Below are 21,412 nucleotides of genomic sequence, written 5' to 3' on the forward strand. Positions count from 1 at the left end.
GTAAGTTCACGTCACAGATGTCTCAACTACAAGCAGAGGTAAAACAGTTGTTAAGTTGGCAAACTCAGCAGCCACAACTCCCTCAAAGATTAACTTCACTTCCTGTACCCGGTCCATCAAAGACCCTAGACCGCCCTAAACCAGTACCAGCCCCACGGAGGCCAAAAGTAACGGGCCCGGGGTCGAATCCAAGCGATGCACAAGCCTCTCATGATACATCACAATGTAGTAGCTCAGTGGAAAGTTGGGGAAGCTCTGAGGATTCAAGCAGTCAAGAAAGTATTTTCTCTTCTGTCGATGATGGCATGAGAAACCTGCACCTGAGCTCAACCAGGCAACAAAAGGTTAACCCCGGTCCACCAACTGGAAGAACGATTAGTAGGAGGCAGGATGGGGGACATGAAGCCAACATGGTTCCGAGAAGTCATGTCCGATCTCCGCCTCAACAATCTTCCTCCAGAAAACAGCATAAGCTATCATCTAAGAGTAGGAGAAGGCACCACCACTCTCCAAGTTCATTGGTTGACCAAGAAAGAGTATATCGTGGACCTACTCCTACGATTCCCGACCTGATTCACCCAAACCCCAGAGAGTTTGCAAGGCTTAAGATTGCTTTGGAAAACATTCTGCCAGCTGATACCACAGAGCGCTTCAAATTCCATATTCTGCTAGAACATCTGAAGCTTGAGGAAGCACAGCTAATTGCTGAATCATACAGCAGTTCACGTCATCCTTATACCCACACCATGGATGCCCTCAATAAGCAGTATGGCCAGCCACATCAATTGGCGTTACAGCGCATAGTGGAATTGATGGAGGGACCGAGCATCAACACTGGAGACATCAAAACTTTCCGGATGTTTGCTCTGAGGGTGAGATCCTTGGTGGGAATGTTGCGACAATTAGGTAAGCCTGGCAAAGTGGAATTAAGATGTGGATCTCATGTGTCCAGACTACTGAGTAAATTGCCACATGATCTGCGAAGCAGTTTCAGAAGATTCATCTATCCCTTGAATGTGAAGATTCCTAACCTCCTTGACTTCTCAGACTGGTTAGAATATGAAATCCAAGTGCAAGAAGATTCCACAAGATATACAAGCCGCTCCGGTAGAGGGTACTCAACCAGATCATCTTGGGACCCACCAAGGAAGGTAAACCCATTCCACAAAGGGACCGAAGTCCTACTCAGCACTGAGAAATACCCTTCTGCACCTCCATCACCTGTCACAGTTAAGACCACAATGGCAAATCCTTACTGTCCTTACTGTGATAACAACAAACACTCTTTGAATAACTGCGCCAATTTCTCTCAACTCTCCAAATCTCAGAGGCAAAATTGGATAAAGGGGCACAACAGATGCTGGCGCTGTGGACGGGGCCATAGATCATCAGAGTGTAACCTCAAGATGCGCTGCAAATCATGTAATGGCCGCCACTTGCTTGTTCTTCATGAGGTTAATGTAAGGAACAAGGACAAAGTAGTGGAAGGAGAGGATTCATCTGCAAACCCTATCATGGGGGAGGCCGCCAACGATGTATTATTCATTGACAAGCCCCTAGGAAGTCAGAAGGTACTGTTGAAAATGTGTAAAGTCATTCTGAGAAATGGAGATCGATCCATAAATGCTTATGCCATTCTTGATGATGGCTCAGAAAGGAGCATCTTGTTGCACGCTGCAGCTAACCAGCTGAAATTGAAAGGGAAGCCAGAGGACCTGCCCCTGCGCACAGTCAGGCAAGAGTTAAAGGTCCTGCATGGGGCGGCTGTTTCCTTCAACCTTTCACCAGCCTGTCAACCAAACAAGGTATATCCAATCAGTGGAGCTTTCACTGCATCAGAGCTGGGGCTTGGAGTACATTGTCATCCTGTTAAGGCTCTACGGGAAAGGTACCGTCACCTTAAAGGACTTCCCCTCCGAAACATTGAAGCAGCTCATCCAGTTTTGCTCATTGGATCAGACTGCCCTCATTTAATTACCCCAGTTGAACCGGTTCGCTTGGGACCACCAGGTGGTCCTGCTGCAATTAGAACTCTCCTTGGATGGACTTTACAAGGACCAGTTCAAGCTTTGCAACATCGCTTCACAGAGCAGCAATGTCTGTTCACAAGTTTGTCACCTTCTGCTACTTTGCATGAACAAGTCGAAAGACTCTGGCAAATGGATGTCCTTCCATGGAGGGATGCGAAGACGAGTACTCGATCAGTACAAGACCAGCAGTCACTAAAATTGCTGGAACAAAAAACGATCAGAGTTGAAGTCGATGGGATTCAGCGATATGCTACCCCACTGCTCAGAGTTAAAAATATGCCCCCTCTTCATGCACCTAAAGCAGCAGTAATGCCTCATCTTAGAAGCCTAGAGCGTCGCCTCAGTAAGTCTGTTGATCAAGCAGCTATCTACCAGGCTGAAATTAAACGACTGGAGCAGGCGGGTTACATTGCTGAACTACAGTCAGGAGCAGAAGACACTCCAGTGAGTTGGTATATCCCACACCATATGGTTGAACATAACGGGAAACATAGGGTGGTTTTCAATTGTTCATTCCAGTTCCAAGGAAACAATCTTAATGAACTGCTACTTCCAGGACCTACTCTGACTTCCTCGTTACTGGCTGTGCTACTAAGATTCAGAGAACATTCAATCGCCATCAGCAGCGACATTAAAGGAATGTTCCACCAGATAAGACTCCTTCCCGAAGATCGACCCCTTCTCCGTTTCTTATGGAGAGATCAAGAAAGAGAAGTGCAGCCCAGAGTCTATGAATGGCAAGTCCTTCCCTTTGGGACCACTAGTAGTCCATGTTGCGCTGTCTTTGCTTTGCAAAAGAATGTCCTGGACAACAGTCAGCCTGGTGAAAAGGTACATGATGCTGTACACAAGGCATTTTATGTCGACAACAACCTGCAAAGTCTGCCCTCTGTAGATGAAGCAAGGCACATGGTAGACCAGTTGCAGAGTGTCTTGGCAAAAGGAGGATTCGAACTTAGGCAATGGGCCAGTAATGCACCTTCCACCATCAGTCACTTACCAGTGGCATCCAGGTCTGACAGTGCTGAGCAATGGATCGCCATGGGTAATGTTTCAAATCATGAATCAGTGCTTGGACTCCAGTGGAACTGTCAAAATGATACCTTGTCATATAAGCTCCGTGCTATAGAGTGCCATAAAGTTACGATGCGTAACATCTATAAAGTGATCGCCAGCCAATATGATCCTCTTGGGTACATCATCCCATACATCACACGTGCCAAGGTAATAGTGCAGCGACTATGGGACAAAAAGAGAGATTGGGATGATCCCATGTTACCTGAGGATTTAGTGAATGCTTGGAACAGATGGGCAGAGGAGCTCGGTAATCTACAAACGATAGTTTTATCCAGATGCTATTGCAGTGCACCAAAGGATGATGTATCCAGCCAACGAGATATCCATATCTTCTGTGACGCGTCAGAGTCAGCTTATGGGTCGGTCGCTTATCTTCGAACAGAAGACCAGCAGGGAGAAGTGGAAGTCACATTCATTGTGGCCAGATCAAGAGTGGCTCCCAAAAAACGTCTGTCAATCCCTCGTCTAGAACTATCCGCAGCCCTAACAGGTGCCCAGTTGGCCAGGATCCTGCAGAATGAACTGACTTTGCCCATTCGACAAGTTTTCCTTTGGACTGATTCCACCACAGTTTTAACTTGGATTAAATCAGAATCCTGTCGTTTCAAGGTTTTCGTTGGTACACGAGTTACTGAGATTCAGGAGCTTACCAGCCACTGTGAATGGCGCTATGTGGACTCCGATAGTAACCCGGCAGATGATATCACCAGAGGTAAAAGGCTGGCAGAACTAGGGCCACAAAGTCGATGGAATACAGGGCCACCATTCATTCATCTCTCACCTGACCAGTGGCCGGTTACACCCACATCCTCTCTTATTGACAGTGATGAACTAAGAAACTCTACATTCTGTGGTCTGATGAATACTGCACGTCGCTTGTCCATACCAGATCCAAGCAAGTTTCTGACCTTTCAAGAGTTACTGACAGCCACTGCAGAATCTCTCAAGGAAAATGGGGCCAATCTCTCAGCTGAAGACTTTCGACGGGCTGAAATAGCTATCTTTCAGCAAGCTCAATGGGAAAGCTTTCCCTCCGATGTGACACAGCTGACAGCGGGAAAACAACTGCATAACCACAGTCGACTCCTTAGCCTCGCTCCTGAACTTGACTCTGCAAATCAACTCCTTAAGATAGGAGGGCGCCTTCGTCGTTGTGAAGAGATTGAGCCTGAGTTTATGCATCCTATTGTGCTTGACCCCCATCATCCTGTCACTTCGCTTCTCATTAAGGACTATGATGCAAAGCTGCTTCACCCAGGACCTGAGAGAGTACTAGCGGAAATGCGTAGAAAATACTGGATCCTTCGGGGTAGGGAAGCAATCCGACGTTATCAACGCAAAGATTGTCCAGAATGTCAGAAATTTCGTAAAAATCCACAGATACCCAGAATGGCCGATCTGCCTCCAGCCAGGCTACGTCTATTCAAACCGGCCTTTTATTCTACTGGCATTGACTGTTTTGGGCCATACTTGGTAAAGATTGGGCGCAGAAGTGAAAAGCGATGGGGTATTCTGTTCAAGTGCATGACTACACGTGCAGTGTACATTGACCTCCTGCCTAGACTTGATACAGACTCCTTCCTTATGGCCCTCAGGCGTTTTATAGCCCGACGTGGGAGACCTATGGAAATTTTATCTGATCAGGGTACCAATTTTAAAGGAGGGGAAAGGGAGCTGCAACAGACATTTGCTGAACTAGTTCCAGAGCTTCGGGAACAGCTTGCCAGCCAGCAGATTATCTTCCGCTTCAACCCACCTCATGCCCCACATTTTGGTGGGTGCTGGGAAAGGGAGATCCGGTCCCTGAAACAAGCTCTACAGGTCACTCTGGGAACTCAGCCGATACCAGAGGAAACTCTTCTCACTACACTCATTGAGATTGAAGGGATCTTAAATTCTAAACCCCTAGGGTATATCTCCTCTAATGCCTCTGATCCAGATCCTATCACTCCTAATTCGCTCCTTATGGGGCGGCCTGATTCGTCCCTTCCTCAAGTGATATACCCTCAAAGTGAACTATTGAGTCGACGTAGGTGGCGTCATAGCCAAGTCCTAGCAGATCACTTTTGGAAGCGGTTTATCAAGTTTTATTTGCCTGGTCTTCAGACTCGTAGCAAGTGGCAGGTAGAGTCACCCGATATAAAGGTGGGAACTACAGTTATGATTGTGGACCCTCAATTCACCAGGGCCCTGTGGCCCATTGGGCAGATCTCTCAAGTATTCCCTGGGGTGGATAACAGAATCAGGACTGTTGAAGTGAGAATTAAGGACAAGTTTTATGTGCGACCTGTGGCTAAGGTGATACAGCTACCTGAGATTCCAGACTAAAATTGGACTTTGACCTTTTTATAATGGGCAGATTTCCTCAGTCTTTAGAAATCTGGGGGCGGCTGTTAAAAAGGCCCATTGGGACTTGTATTTTGAAAGTTGTGTCTGAGAGACTTGCTCTGGCAATCAGCCAATGTCAGAGCGCACTGTCTGAGCAGCAGACACTTTGCTCCGCCCATCTCCAGCAGGTGGCATTGATTAATGTTAGTGAATAGCTCAGCATGGCATGAGTGTTTCAAACAGACTCTGTGCTTGCTTCACCTTTGATGTGTGCGTATATAGTATGAAACCACACACATAGACAAACATATGGAACCAGCAATGTGCTGGAAATAAAGAGCAAAGAAATTGAACCCCTATTGCTTCTTCATGTCTCTAACCGGACATCAGTGGTGAACTAGTCCCCAACTGGCAACCCCAAACTGATTGAAATTAACAGTTTACTATAGTGGGTTAAAACCTCCACCAGCTCCTCCATAGCGGGCGTATGGGGTGGCGAAAGCCCCATATCGTCCACATCGATCCTCAAAGCGTCTGACTCCTCAGAGTCAGACAGCCTGAGAACCGGATCCTCCGCCTCGCGGGAAGAAGCCGCATCGCGGGCTTCCACACGAGGCGGGAGGATATCAGGATCGTCAGAGGAGGATAGGGAAGATGCCTCAGCAGTCCCATATCCTCTTGATAAATCCCGCTGTGAGCCCCACGATCTACGGTGCCGCGCTGCCTCAACAGACGCAGGCCCAGAACCGCGGGGCTCACGAGGCTGACCGGTCTCCTCGAAGACGGCCAGCCGCGAGCGCAGCACCCTCAGCGGCAGCAGTTCACAATCACCACAGGCCGCCCTGCACGCCGAGACACTGCACACAAAGCTGATGTGTGTCCGTGCCCGTAATGTAACGCGGACACGGGTGCACACACAGCCTAAAACGCTCGCTCGCCATAATACACTTCTTGTTTCACACAACACCTTCATACTGAACAAACAGAGCGCTCACGCTGAAGAGCAAAAACGCTATCTCTGTTACGTTCAGACGTCTCTTTGTATCTTCCGGGTATGCCGTCACATACTACGTCATCACGCAACACCAATCGGATTGGGCTGCTTCTACAGTTTCTTCAGACGCTTTACGCGAGGGGCGTTCCCCGAAGTGTCATCACGATGACGCAGTTCGAGTTCCCTCGAAGGGGAACTAACAGGTCTGTGAGAGCCGGAATTCTTACTGGTTGGTAGGTGATCAAATACTTATGTCATGCAATAAAATGCTAAGTAATTATTAAAAAATCATACAATGTGATTTTCTGGATTTTTGTTTTAGATTCAGTCACTCACAGTTGAAGTGTACCTATGATAAAAATGACCAGACCAGGGCTAACATGCTTTGTAAGTAGGAAAACCTGCAAAATCGGCAGTGTATCAAATACTTGTTCTCCCCACTGTAGGTGCAACATTACTTATAGTCAACAGAATGTGTTAAAGGAACCATCCAAATTAAGTGAAACCAAAACACTGGATGGAAGAGCCAAAATGTGCATACATTCTGAAAATGCACATAAAAAACGTATGCGCTCAATTGAGCCAGATACATTTTTTCATCTGATAAAAAAACATGCACGTAAACTAAGGTGAAAACACATTTGCCGATCTGAAATCTGAAATACTGTTTGCTCTGAAATGCCTGAGCAAAGTCTGTCGTCTGAGTTGTTCCCTCCCAGAACTGACAGCGTTTGCCAACCAGCAGCATCTGCCTCAGAAAGCAAGAATGTTTGCAAATGTTTTATACAATAATACAATTTTGCGCACAAGTTAAATTCACAACTTTGGATGGAATCACCGCTATTGATCTGTGCATTTACATGCAAAAAAAAAAAAAACCTTTCATGTTGATCTTGGTTGAACAATCATTAAAGTCGTAATGAAGGCTTGATTTTGTCCGTGGGGAATTGATTGGATGACTGTGGTTTGCTATTGGTGGATCTCATGTGAGTGACAGGTTGCCCCGCCCCTCGTCATCAGAGAAGAGATGAACTGCAAGAGGGAGGGGAAGTCTGATTCAAGATTACGAGATATAATAATGATGTACATAGATAAATCGTTTATAATAAATACTGCAATATTCCATAAAAAAAATATGGTTTCATTATCGTCTTCCATGCTGGTGGAAATGAAGCGCATAATAAAATAAAATAATGGAGTGTGTTAGTGCATGGAAGTGAACGAGAACCATTCGCTCATTTAAAAGATTCATTCAAAATGATTTTTTCACTGATTCATTCACACCAGTACAGTACATTCACTTTGAAACCCAGAGTAAATAATTAAATAAAGATAAATCATGCGCTGGCTTGACTAAATAATCCAGACAAAGATGCTTGACACAGATGAACAATGAAATAACATTTAAAGGCACAATATGTAAGATTATTGGATTAAAATATACAAAAACCACTAGAGCAATGTTATATATTTTGTTGACCTGTGTACTTACATTATCCCAAATATTTCCAATAATGTTTAAATCCAGAGAAATAAGGACCGTGTGTCGCCTATTAATGACATCATAACCGCGTTACCCTCGATTTCCGGTTTTATTTTGTAGAAACCATGGAAACACTAAATACACTTTAATATATGATGTGTTTTTTTTAGACGGGTGAGCAACTGTTTGGATCATTCATGGACAGAAAACTAATCATTGTTATACTGCTCATCACGTTTAGTCTCATTGTTTAAATCTGTTTTTTCTTGATTTACCGCAAGTACCATGTTTTACCATGCCCAATATCGCTCTAGCTCACTGCAGTGTGCAACAAGTGTATCATAGTAGCTGCTGCGCGAGTAGCATTACAATATATCTTTCTTACACACTCAAATGTATCTAATATGATAAAACAGCGCTACCCCAAATACGCATGAGCGGAAGAAGCAGAAGCGTCGACTGTAGCAGAATAAAAGCTCCACTGCTCTCGAGCCGTGCGTCGCTCTTCTCTCGTTATCAATTGCTCCAGCACCTAGTTCAGCCTCACCCTGCTTCATACTACAGTAACGTTAAACAATCTTTAATACATTAGCTCATCCATGAATATGCTTTCTACCCGAGTCCCGTTGGATTATTTTCCACCGACTGAGGTGATGACCGCAACTCCCATGATTCAGCGAAATCAAGGCGTGTTTTGTGCTTTGTTTTGAATAAGCACTCTATAGGGGTAAAAATAACAACTGTGCCTTTAATAAACACCTGGAACTATACATAGAAAAAACAGCATGAAACTACAACACAAGACAAAGAACAAAAGACAGCTGAAGGTTTATATATACAGTGGCAATGTGGGATATCGATTCATCAGGTCAGCGTTTTGAATTGGAATTCTATGAAATATCATTGTATTACCTGGTCTCCCCTGTTTATTGTCGCAGTTATTTTCAATACAGCGAACACCCATGATTGTAAACTATCTAGTAATTGCTGACTCTATTACTCCAACTTTGAGCGAACTCTCTGCTCCTCACCGCGGGGCTTCTCAGGTGCTGCGAGCAAATCACTCCGCAGAAGTAGAGCAGTGCTGCGCCTCTTGAGAATATAGTCCCCAGTATGTATACGTTTATAAGATGGCTGTGTCTCATGTAACCTTGTTATTTGTACACATTGTGACTACACACATCACAACATGTAAATAGGAAAATGTTGGCGTTATTTTGTCACTTATTGAGCAGTAGGCTAGCTGGAGCCATATACCTCCAGTCTTTGTGCTAAGCTAGGCTAGCGGTGGGTGCGGCAGACAGAGTTATTGCACGCACGGAGATGAGAATGGTATGTATGGACTTATTGGGGAATACAGTTAATAAGCCAAAGTCCCAAAAAGTTGCCGTGTTCCTTTAATAAAACTCCTCGATCATGAACTCTGTTAATGTACTCCTATATCATGCGTCAGACAGAGTTATGGCACGTACGGAGATGAGAATGGTATGTATGGACTTATCTAACTCTGGCGAATACAGTTAATAAGCCAAAGTCCCAAAAAGTTGCCGTGTTCCTTTAAGAGACCCAAACTGAGCAAAAATATGCAATTTGGTGCAGAAGCTATTTATATTGACAAAAATTTAGAAGAAATTCTGATGTTTGTAATATAAATAGATCTTTAGCAGACTATTTGTATAAAATTCATATAAATATCAGTCGTCACTCTATATCTGCCAATAGTATGTCTTAGTAAGATGATATTTTAATGCTTAGTTTTATGATCAAAGCTCTGTAGTTTTATAACACAATACAATTCAATACAATGATGATTGAGAGATGAACAAATAAACCTTCTTCAAAAGCCTGATGATCATATTTATACTAACATTTGAAATATATGAATATTTAAGTTATTCTTTTCTCTTTTCTTGAAATGTTTCATTTCCAGAAAGCTGTACTGGACTGATGGCGATAACATCAGCATGGCCAACACTGACGGCACAAACCGTACGGTGATCTTCACCAATCAGAAAGCTCCAGTGGGTGAGTGTCAGCTGAGACAGAAGAGACTTTACTGAAGGTTTTTTCCCCCCTATGGTGTTCATACAGGCTCAAAAAGCTTGTAACATGATTGTGCTGTCTTGTAGAACCACATTAGGACTAATTCAACAGATACATTACCTTCAGGGGATGGCATGTGAATCACCCACCATATTGTAATTTCCTTTGTGTCCTTCTGAGCTAACAAGAACAATTTGCCGGTGTGAGAGAATCAGGGAGCTCAGTCTGCTGTTTGTAGAACCATCTTGTCTTACATTTTTTGATCATGTTCTTGCACTTTTTTAGTGTTTATTTTCAGTCTTTATTAAATAAAACAGTGAGATGAAAGGAAGCAATGTTAGTAGAAAGGGAAACAGGACCTCGAGCCGGGACTCGACCTCAGGTTGGCTCAAGACTATTACGCCATATGTCAGAGCAACATCCACCGGACTATGGCTCCGACATGTGCCGAATTCGGTGTTCAACGGAGTGGTCCAAGACCCTAGGACTTTTATCGCACTTGAACCACGAATACACACAAAAAAATTTACTGGATTCAAGGAGTTTTGTGGTTGAAATTTAAAAAAGTAACAAATCCTACCCTTGCGGGTCAATTTGACCCCCTTAGGAATAAAAGGAATGCGGGGAATGCTTCAGTATACACAGAAAAACCTAAAAATGCTCAAAATTCAAACAAAATGCTAAAACTTTTCCAAAAAATTATTTTATAATGTCTACATCTGAATGCATACTGAAGAAAAACTGACTTTAGGACCCAGCGGAACAGCTCATTTGCTCCATATGAAGAGTTCAGATCACCAGATCAAGCTCAATTTAAGATTGAACATTGGTCTGGGGAGTCTGCTTTGTATTTTCTACTGCACAAGAGGCGTGATAAACAAGCATAATTCAAATGACTCTGTATGCAATTGGATAGTCCTTCAACCAATCAGACCACAAGAGGTGTGATAAACGAGCATAATTCAAATGACTCTGTCTGCAATTGGATAGTCCTTCAACCAATCAGACCACAAGAGGCGTGATCAATGGGCAAGGACCCATCGCTTCTCTATCCGTCATCGTGTTAAAGCCAGGAGGATAAACCAGTCTGTGATTGGTTCCCGCAAAAGTGTAATGAATGTACAGGTCTTTATACACTACTGAATATATTTGATTGCATTTCTGTCAATAGTTCCTCATAAATTCTACACACTGCACCTTTAAGTTGATTCTAGATTTAATCATACATTTGCATGCAGTTTTAGATGTGAATATGTTTAAAGGCATGGTTAGTAAATGAGACGCTATGTGTCTGATGACCTTCTTCATGATAACTTGTTCTGTATATACCCGTAAAAGCACTCATTAGTTGCTCTGGAGCGGTTCTGAAAGCTTTGAGCGTTATCTGCGTTCTGTGCTGCAGGTCTGTCCATAGACTATGACACGGAGCAGCTGTACTGGATCAGCTCAGGAAACGGCACCATTAACCGTTGCAAGCTGGACGGGTCAGAACTGGAGGTGTTAGACGCGGTCAAAGGCAAACTCAACAAAGCCTCTGCGCTGGCTATCATGGGTAAATACAGCACTGCACTGCAGGATCTGTTCCTTTCTTGTCTTTTTCTGAAGAATAATGACATGATTGATGTTGTGTAGGTGATAAGCTGTGGTGGGCGGATCAGGGCACGGATCAGATCGGCACGGTTGATAAGCGTGATGGAGGAGACTGGAAGGTCTTGAGAAACAGCACATCTCCCATGATGCACATGAAGATCTACAATGAGACCGTGCAGACAGGTTAAAAAATCTTTTGCATGCAGTTTATAAGGAAACATTAAGTGACACCCAAAAAATAGAGTGCAATTGTCATGTTCCGGACGTAAAAACATAAAACAAAAAAGTAATTTTTTTAAAAAAATAATCCTAAAAAACTGAATTTCTGGTGAAAAACTACACTATATTGTCAAAAGTATTAGACACCCCTCCAAATCATTGAATTCAGGTGTTCCAATCACTTCCATGGCCACAGGTGTATAAAATCAAGCACTAGGCATGCAGACGCTTCTACAAACATTTGTGAAAGAATGGGTTGCTCTCAGGAACTCAGTGAATTCAAGCGTGGCACCGTGATAGGTTGCCACCTATGCAAAGTCCAGTTGTGAAATTTCCTTACTACTAAATATTCCACGGTAAAATGTTAGTGGTTTTATTACAAACTGGAAGCAATTGGGAACAACAGCAACTCAGCTTGTAAATTCAGAGAGCGGGGTCAGCGCATGCTGAGGCGCTCAGAGCACAGAACTTTCTGCAGAGTGCAGAATGCCAATGCCTGACTGCATTGTGCCAACTGTAAAGTTCGGTGAAGGGGGGTTATGGTTTATAGGGTTGTTTTTCAGGGGTTGGGCTTGTCCCCTTAGTTCAAGTGAAAGGAACTCTTAATGTTTCAGCATACCAAGACTTTTTGGACAATTTCATGCTCCCAACTTTGTGGGAACAGTTTGGGGATGACCTCTTCCTGTTCCAACATGACTGCATACCAGTGCACAAAGCAAGGTCCATAAAAACATGGATGAGCGAGTTTGGTGTGGAGGAACTTGACTGGCCTGTCATGTAAAGGCAGGCGTCCCAAAACTTTTAACAATGTAGTGTACATTACCTATTATGCTGTACAGAAGATTCCACCAATCAGAGAGTTGTGGTGAGCAAATTGTGCCAAAAGAGCTATTTAGCGCCGACCCACTTCCATGAAGCGCCAGCAACTGACGTAATTGAGTCAGTCTTGCAATGCTGGCAAAATACTATGTACGTAAAGGATAATCCATGGCTAGATGTGCATTAAACGATTTTAATGCACGACGTGGAGTGTATTCAAATGGTTTAATATACAGCTAGCCGTGGATTATCCCGCATATACCGTGCGGCATTGACAAGTTAAAGGTGTTATTGAAGTTTGTAGCATTCTGTCCATTTTAAATCAGACACAGATATAAAATAGTGCGTTAAGATCACATTTATTTGAATCAATGAATTACAGCATTTATTGGTATTGAATATTGAGAGATGCGCGTGTGAATTACCTGTGTCTATCCGCGTGAGCTGATTTACTTCAAAAACAGTGACATTAGGAATATGTAGCGATTCAGTAGCGAAGCTATTTTATTTATAAAAGTCGTGCGGCACCATTGATAAGTATTTGTATCTATGTATCATTTTGCAATAAATTTAAAATGTATTGTTTCTATTAATATAATCAACAATTTTATAATTTTTATTTTGATATTATATCATTGGCAATGCTACATGGAATTGTGGTTCTTTCCCTCATTTAAGCCATTAAGTTGTGATTCACCTCATTGCTACTTGTTTAGATTCACAGCTTAATATTTTAACAAAGACTTTAAAAAAAATCCCTATGGGAATAAAAGAATGGGGAAAAAATGAATCCGGAACAAACACTAATGCACTCTATTGAAATTTCCTGGCCAGTTTATTGTGTCAGTATGGCTTTTATGAATAAGGAGCAATCTACAATGAGACTTATTAGCATAGAAAAAAAGAGTGTTTGTGCTGAAAAGAATGTCCTTACCTTCATTTAAATACTGAAACGGTATCAGTGCAGATAACATCTGCGTAAACTGGATTGTGGGTGCTTTTTGAATAGATGCAGGCTTTTGTACTGAAATCGGCCCAATGGTGAATTGAGTTTTACTGTATGTCTGTGTTGTATCATCAGGTTCGAACATGTGCAGTAACAACAATGGTGACTGCTCTCAGCTGTGTCTGCCCACGTCTCCCTCCAGCCGTTCCTGCATGTGCACCGCAGGATACAGCCTGAGGAGCGGACAGCAGTCCTGTGAGGGTACGAATCAAACACACACACACACACACACACACACACACACACACACACACACACACACAGGTTTGTTTTGCTATCTAAGTGAGGACATTCCATACGCATAATGGTTTTTATACTGTACCTACCCATCACAGGAAACATTCTGCATTTTTACATTTTTATAAAACATTGTTTAGTATGTTTTTAAAGCTATTTTAAATATATGAACATATGAAATGTCCTCATATTTCATGTTTACGTCGTAATACCGGTGTAATACCTGTGTTATTATACAAATGTGTGTCCTCATAAATCTCAAACACACACACACACACACACACACACACACACACACACACACACACACACACACACACACACACACACACACACACACACACACACACACACACACACACACACACACACACACACACACACACACACCTGACATTCAAACTCTCAATTATGTGTGACTTCCTTTTGTGGAAAACGGCATGGAGGTACAATAGACCACAGTGTTTGCATATCCTTCAGAGAACATCTGGAAATACCAGAAGAAACATACATTTTATCATGAGAATATTCAAAGCTGTTTCCTTAGAAGGAACTAAGCCACTTTTGGCCTTATTGCAGACTTTTGGAAAATGAACTTCCTACTAACAGTATATATACATAATTCACAGGAGAATTCTGACATTATGAATCATTTTAACTTCAATTTCCTCAGCTTTTTTCATAACATTTTGTGGCAAAGCTAGCATTTTATAGCACTATAAACAATTAATACATACAATGATACTTTGTCAAAATGACTCGAAAAACACCTCTAAATTTTATCGAACTTATTTTCATAAAATAAATGGTTTGCTTGTTTACTTAGCATCAGTGACAATAAAAAGTATTCAAAAATAATTCAAATAGTTATTATGGATTTTTATACACTACCCTACCCCCAAAAAATTGGGTTCAGTAAAAATAAATTAATGTTTATATTCAGCAAAGAAGTTGTTGAAAAGTAAGAGTAAATATATTTATAATGTTACAAAAGCTTTTTATTTTAAATGAATGCTACTTTCTATTTCCTGAAAAAATGTATCACGTTTTCCACAAAAATATTAAGAATATTATGATTGATAGTTATCATAAATGTTTCTTGAGCATCAAATCAGCATATTAGAATGATTTCTGAAGGATCATGTGACACTGAAGACTGGAGTAATGATGCTGAATTCAGATTTGATCACAGGAATAAATTAAATTTGAACATATATATTCACTTAGACAGTTATTTAAATTGTAATAATATGTTACAATATTACTGTTTGTGCTGTATTTTTGATCAAATAAATGCAGTCTTCTTTCAAAAACATAAAAAAAATCGTATCGACCCCAAACTTTTGAACACCTGTGAATATTAGGATTAGTGTTGGAGAGAAAAACAAGTGTAAAACAACTAAATCTAAACATAAAGGAATTTGAAACGAAGCAAAAAATAAATAAAGGTATTGTAAAGAACATAAAATCCCTTAAAGGGTTAATTCACCCAAAAATGACAATTCTGTCATTAATTCCTTACCCTAAAACAATAAGACCTTTGTTTATATTCAGAACACAAATTAAGATATTTTTAATGAAATCCGAGAGCTCTCTGACTCCTCCATAGACAGCAATTTAATAAACTTTCAAGGTCCAGAAAGGCAGTAAAGACATCACTAAAATAGTCCATGTGACTCCAGTGGTTCAACCTTAATGGGGGTGAACTAACATTTTAATAACTACAAACGTGTAGAGATTAAAGTGTCTGTAGTTGAAGTGTGCTGATTTGTTGTGTTGATTTCAGGTGTGGGTTCATTCCTGCTGTACTCCGTTCATGAGGGCATTAGAGGAATCCCACTGGACCCTGCAGACAAGTCCGATGCCCTTGTACCGGTTTCAGGCACATCACTCGCCGTCGGGATTGATCTTCATGCCGGTGAGTCTCAACACTCCTAACTTATGTTTTCAGATATACACTCAATGGTCACATTATTAGGTCCACTAGTACCGGGTATCCATTTGCCTTCAGATCTGCTTTTCAATTCTTTGTGGCAGAGATTCAGCAAGGTGCTGGAAACATTCCTCAGAGATTTTGGTCCATTTTGTCATGATAGCATCACGCAGTTACTGCAGATTTGTCGTCTGCACATCCATGATGTGAATCTCCCGCTCAAGCTCATCCCAATGCTGCTCTATTGGATTGGGATCTGGTGACTGTGGAGGCCGTTTGAGTTTAGGGAACTCGTTGTAATGTTCAAGAAACCAGTTTGAGATGATTTGAGCTTTGTGACATGGTGCGTTATCCTGCTGAAAGTAGCCATCAAAAGGTGAGTAGGGAAGAGCAGGGCACAACCTAACGCTGGGTTATTTGTAAAAAACACTTGGTTTAACACTTTCCACACATGCCAGGATGACAAAACTTAGTGTATTTACTAGTTGCCATATCAACACTATAGAGAAAAAACTTTGGAAGATATCACTGAACATTTATTTAACCATAGCAAAAGTAAATTTCTTACTTGCGTTAATTTTTCATCTCTAAAATAAGACAAATCTGATATTATTGTAATCTTATATCTGTTATTTAACAGTTGAGATGGTTCTTTAATGCTGATCTAACCAGCAGAAGACACGAGCCGGGGGTTAAATCCCAGTTGCTCAGGTGGGGCATGTTGTCACACTGAGTTACAATTAGCTCCTATTAGAAATATGCTATTATATTCTATACTTTTATGAATTCTATTGAGAAACCATGAGAAAAGGGTGAATAAACACTTCCATTCTTTTGGGGTAAATCAAGAAAAAAGTATACACTGTATTAATGAAACAAAACCACATAATTGTACTGGACATGTGTGCAATTAATGTGGAGGAAAAAAAAAATACTCTGAACCCCAAGTGGATTTATACAAACTGAGAACGTCAAAAAGCATTAGGTTGTGTCCCCCTCTCCCCTACACTGTGGTCATAAAGGGATGGACATGGTCAGCAACAATACTCAGGTCGGCTGTGGTATTCAAACAATGTTCAATTGGTACTAAGAGGCACAAAGTGTGCCAAGAAAATACCCATTGTACATTACACCTGCATCATGAACCATTGATACACAGCAGGACGGATCTATGCTTTCATGCTGTTTACGCCAAATTCTGACCCTCCCATCTGAATGTCGCAGCAGAAAGCGAGACTCAACATTTTTCCAATCTTCTATTGTCCAGTTTTGGTGAGCCCATGTGAATTGCAGCCTCAGTTTGCTGTTCTCAGCTGACAGGAGCGTCACCGGTGTGTCTTCTACTGCTGTAGCTCGTCTGCTTCAAGGTTGGACGTGTTGTGCGTTCAGAGATGAGTGCTGAGACGAGTGCTTATTTGAGTTACTGTTGCCTTTCTATCAACTGGAACCAGTCTGGCCATTCTCTTCTGACCTCTGGCATCAACCAGGCATTTTTGCTCCCTGGACATTTTCTCTTTTTCTGACCATTCTCTGTAAACAATAGAGATGGTTGTGCATGCAAATCCCAGTAGATTAGCAGTTTCCAGGCAGGCACTAACAACCATGCCACATTTCAAAGTCACTTAAATCACCTTTCTTCCTCATTCTGATGCTCTTCAGCAGATCGTCTTCACCATGTCTAAATGCCTAAATGTATTGAGTTGCTGCCATGTGATTGTCTGATATTTGATATTAGTGTTAACAGGCAGATGAACAGGCGTACCAAATAAAGTGACTGGTGTGTGTGTTTATGTGTATATATATATATATATATATATATATATATATATATATATATATATATATATATATATATATATATATATATATATATATATATATATATATATATATATATATATATATATATATATATATATATATTCGAGCTGTCAAGCAATTTAATTTTATACATCTGAAAGCTGAATAAATAAGCTTTCCATTGATGTATGGCTTGTTAGGATAAGACAATATTTGAAAATCTGGACTCTGAGGGTGCAAAAAAATCGAAATATTGAGAAAATCGCCTTTAAAGTTGTCTAAATGAAGTCCTTAGCAATGCATGTTACTAATACTACTACTATTTTTTTATATATATTTACGGTAGGAAATTTACTAAATATCTTCAAGGAACATGATCTTTACTTAATATCCTAATGATTTTTGGCATAAAAGAAAAATCGATAATTTTGATGTATACATTTTATTGTTTTATTGTTTATTTGATTGTTAGACTTATGACTGGTTTTGTGCTCCAGGGTCACATATTATAAAATATTCTAAAATCCCCTTTGTTAAGCATAAAAAAAGCCATTAAGGTCAACATGAAACAAAAGTCGCAATAGTCTTTTCTTCCCTATTGTGAAGTATATCCGAGTGAAATGGCTTCTGGAACAATACCAAATGTACTAGGGCTTGATTTCGTCCTTGGGGAATTGATTGGATGGTTGTGGTTTGCTATTGGTGGATAATTAATTTGTAATAAATGCTGGTATATTCCATTACAAGAATTTTCAATTCTGATTTTTATAATGACTTTAAATGGAGAACTGTCAACTGTCCTGTAACTGTATTTAATCTATACTGTAATTCATATGTATTTTCTTTCTCTTGTCATGTAGATAATGACACGATCTACTGGGTTGACATGGGTTTGAGCACCATTAGCAGAGCTAAGAGAGATCAGACGTGGAGAGAGGACGTCATCACTAATGGCATCGGGCGCGTGGAGGGCATTGCTGTCGACTGGATCGCCGGTGTGCCTTTGACACTTTCACATGCATTCAGAGCATTATTACAATACTGATCCAAAAACAAAACTTGTTCCTGTCTGCTGTGTGCTGTAGGAAACATCTATTGGACCGACCAGGGCTTTGATGTGATTGAGGTGGCCAGATTAAATGGCTCGTTTCGATATGTGGTCATCTCCCAAGGACTGGACAAACCTCGGGCCATTACTGTACATCCTGCGAAAGGGTGAGATCTGCGTAACCCTGACTTCCTGTCTTTTATTGTGAGTTTCTGCTGCATGAATGAAGCATTGCTGGTTGTATTTGCAGGTATCTGTTTTGGACGGAGTGGGGTCAGTATCCACGCATAGAAAGATCTCGCCTGGACGGAACTAATCGAGCCGTGCTGGTGAACGTCAGCATCAGCTGGCCCAACGGCATTTCCATTGACTATCAGGTGCATATGGCACATTTATGTCTGAACACAGTTGTTTTGAACTAAGCACTAGGGGGTGTAACGATTCACTTCTTTCATCGATTACAAATCCTGTAAATGCATAGTCAAAATGCAAACAAAAATTAAGTTCAGCAACATCACATGAGCGATAAAGGCGATAGCGACAAGTTTCTACCGGTCTACCAGTACAGTTATGGTCAGAATTATTGGCACCCCTGGTAAATATGATCAAAGATGGCTGTGAAAATAAATCTGCATTTTTTTATCCATTTCATCTTTTTTTTGCAAAAAATTTTTTTTTGCACAAATCTAACCTTTCATTTAAGTAAAAGAATTGAAAGTGGGGGGGAAATCACACTATGAAATAAATGCTTTTCTCCAAAACACATTGGCCACAATTATTGGCACCCCTAGAATTTTTATGAGTAAAATATCTCTCAAGTATATTCCCATTAATATTAAAAATGTTTAGCACACCAGGGTGACTAGGAACATTAAATTGTTCAGCCATGATTTATACATGAGGACAAATATGAGGAAACACAAAGGTCAAATTCCCTTAATCATTCATTACAATAGTAAAACCAAAGTAATATAGTTCTGATGTGCAGCAAAATATTGTTGAGCTTCACAAAATAGAAAGTGGCTGTTGGAAAGTAGCTAAAGCATTGAAAATCCCCATTTCCATCATCAGGGTAATAATTAAGAAGTTCCAATCAACTATGTTACAAATTTGCCTGGAAGAGGATGTGTGTCTATATTGTCTTAATGCACGGCGAGGAGGAGAGTTTGAGTGGACAAAGGGTGCTTTCACACCTGCCTCATTTAGTTCGGTTGAATCGTACTAGAGTTCGTTTTACCCTTTGGTGCGGTTCGTTTGGTCGGGTGTGAAAGCAGCAATCGCACTCGGGTGCGCACCAAAAGCGGACCAAACAAACTCTGGAGCGGTTTGTTTGTGGTGAGAACGTGATCCGACCTCGAACAGACCCAACTGCAAAAAGTACTGATCATTTTTGGACTAAACCAGCTGCCGTAGTCAGCTGCACTGTGCATTATGGGATAAGTAGTAGTGAGTAGTGAGGAGGTGCGGAGCCTCATAGAAATTTAGTCTGATGACCATATTAGGTCCCAACTTTCGAAAACTCACAAGAACAGCGTGATCTTCTCATTGATCTTCTCATCCGCGTTTCATTATAAAAATGTATTGTTTGCATATTGTGGTGTATACAAACAATGTAATAGATTATTGACAGGGACAAAACCAGCCCACGCAGTGAATCCTCCTCACTCATCCAGAAACAAACTCCAACATATTCAGTTGTCGGACACGACTGGAACTTCAGACGGGGCCTGGTTCTGTTGTCAGATGAAACAAAAAAAGTGCTTTTTGTCAGGACCACTATCGTCAAAGATGATTGATCGACTATTAGCATACAGTTTGGATTGGAGGTGTGGTTCTGTTCTGGGCAAGAACTCCCTGTGCATCCATGAAGCCTAGCATGGATAAGAGCAGGAAGAGCAGCAACCCCCCTTAGGGTAAACAGAACAGAACCAACATAATGTATTGCAGATATCGATTATATCAATAAAATATTAAATGTTCAAAATAATTTGGGAATTTAGTCTGAGTTTATACACTCACCTAAAGGATTATTAGGAACACCTGTTCAATTTCTCATTAATGCAATTATCTAATCAACCAATCACATGGCAGTTGCTTCAATGCATTTAGGGGTGTGGTCCTGGTCAAGACAATCTCCTGAACTCCAAACTGAATGTCAGAATGGGAAAGAAAGGTGATTTAAGCAATTTTGAGTGTGGCATGGTTGTTGGTGCCAAACGGGCCGGTCTGAGTATTTCACAATCTGCTCAGTTACTGGGATTTTCATGCACAACCATTTCTAGGGTTTACAAAGAATGGTGTGAAAAGGGAAAAATATCCAGTATGCGGCAGTCCTGTGGGCGAAAATGCCTTGTTGATGCTAGAGGTCAGAGGAGAATGGGCCAACTGATTCAAGCTGATAGAAGAGCAACTTTGACTGAAATAACCACTCGTTACAACAGAGGTATGCAGCAAAGCATTTGTGAAGCCACAACATGCACAACCTTGAGGCGGATGGGCTACAACAGCAGAAGACCCCACCGGGTACCACTCATCTCCACTACAAATAGGAAAAAGAGGCTACAATTTGCACGAGCTCACTAAAATTGGACAGTTGAAGACTGGAAAAATATTGCCTGGTCTGATGAGTCTCGATTTCTGTTGAGACATTCAGATGGTAGAGTCAGAATTTGGTGTAAACAGAATGAGAACATGGATCCATCATGCCTTGTTACCACTGTGCAGGCTGGTGGTGGTGGTGTAATGGTGTGGGGGATGTTTTCTTGGCACACTTTAGGCCCTTAGTGCCAATTGGGCATTGTTTAA

The 21,412-nt window shown here is 41.3% G+C and overlaps 1 protein-coding gene across 4 annotated transcripts in view; it reads left to right on the forward strand.

Annotated features, from left to right (window-relative positions):
* The window catches only part of lrp1aa (low density lipoprotein receptor-related protein 1Aa), a 307,973-nt gene that overhangs the window by 181,785 nt on the left and 104,776 nt on the right, over window positions 1-21,412 (forward strand). For all 4 annotated transcript variants that reach the window (XM_079844459.1, XM_079844460.1, XM_079844461.1 and 1 more), the window contains exons 31-38: window positions 9,843-9,937; window positions 11,358-11,507; window positions 11,588-11,728; window positions 13,665-13,790; window positions 15,613-15,744; window positions 18,420-18,554; window positions 18,645-18,774; window positions 18,858-18,984. In XM_079844459.1, the coding sequence (XP_079700585.1) occupies window positions 9,843-9,937; window positions 11,358-11,507; window positions 11,588-11,728; window positions 13,665-13,790; window positions 15,613-15,744; window positions 18,420-18,554; window positions 18,645-18,774; window positions 18,858-18,984 (1,036 nt within the window). The remainder of the gene's footprint in view (window positions 1-9,842; window positions 9,938-11,357; window positions 11,508-11,587; window positions 11,729-13,664; window positions 13,791-15,612; window positions 15,745-18,419; window positions 18,555-18,644; window positions 18,775-18,857; window positions 18,985-21,412) is intronic.

The sequence above is a fragment of the Gobio gobio genome (genome assembly GCF_949357685.1).
Source record: "Gobio gobio genome assembly, chromosome: 19".
In the NCBI taxonomy this organism is placed as follows: domain Eukaryota; kingdom Metazoa; phylum Chordata; class Actinopteri; order Cypriniformes; family Gobionidae; genus Gobio; species Gobio gobio.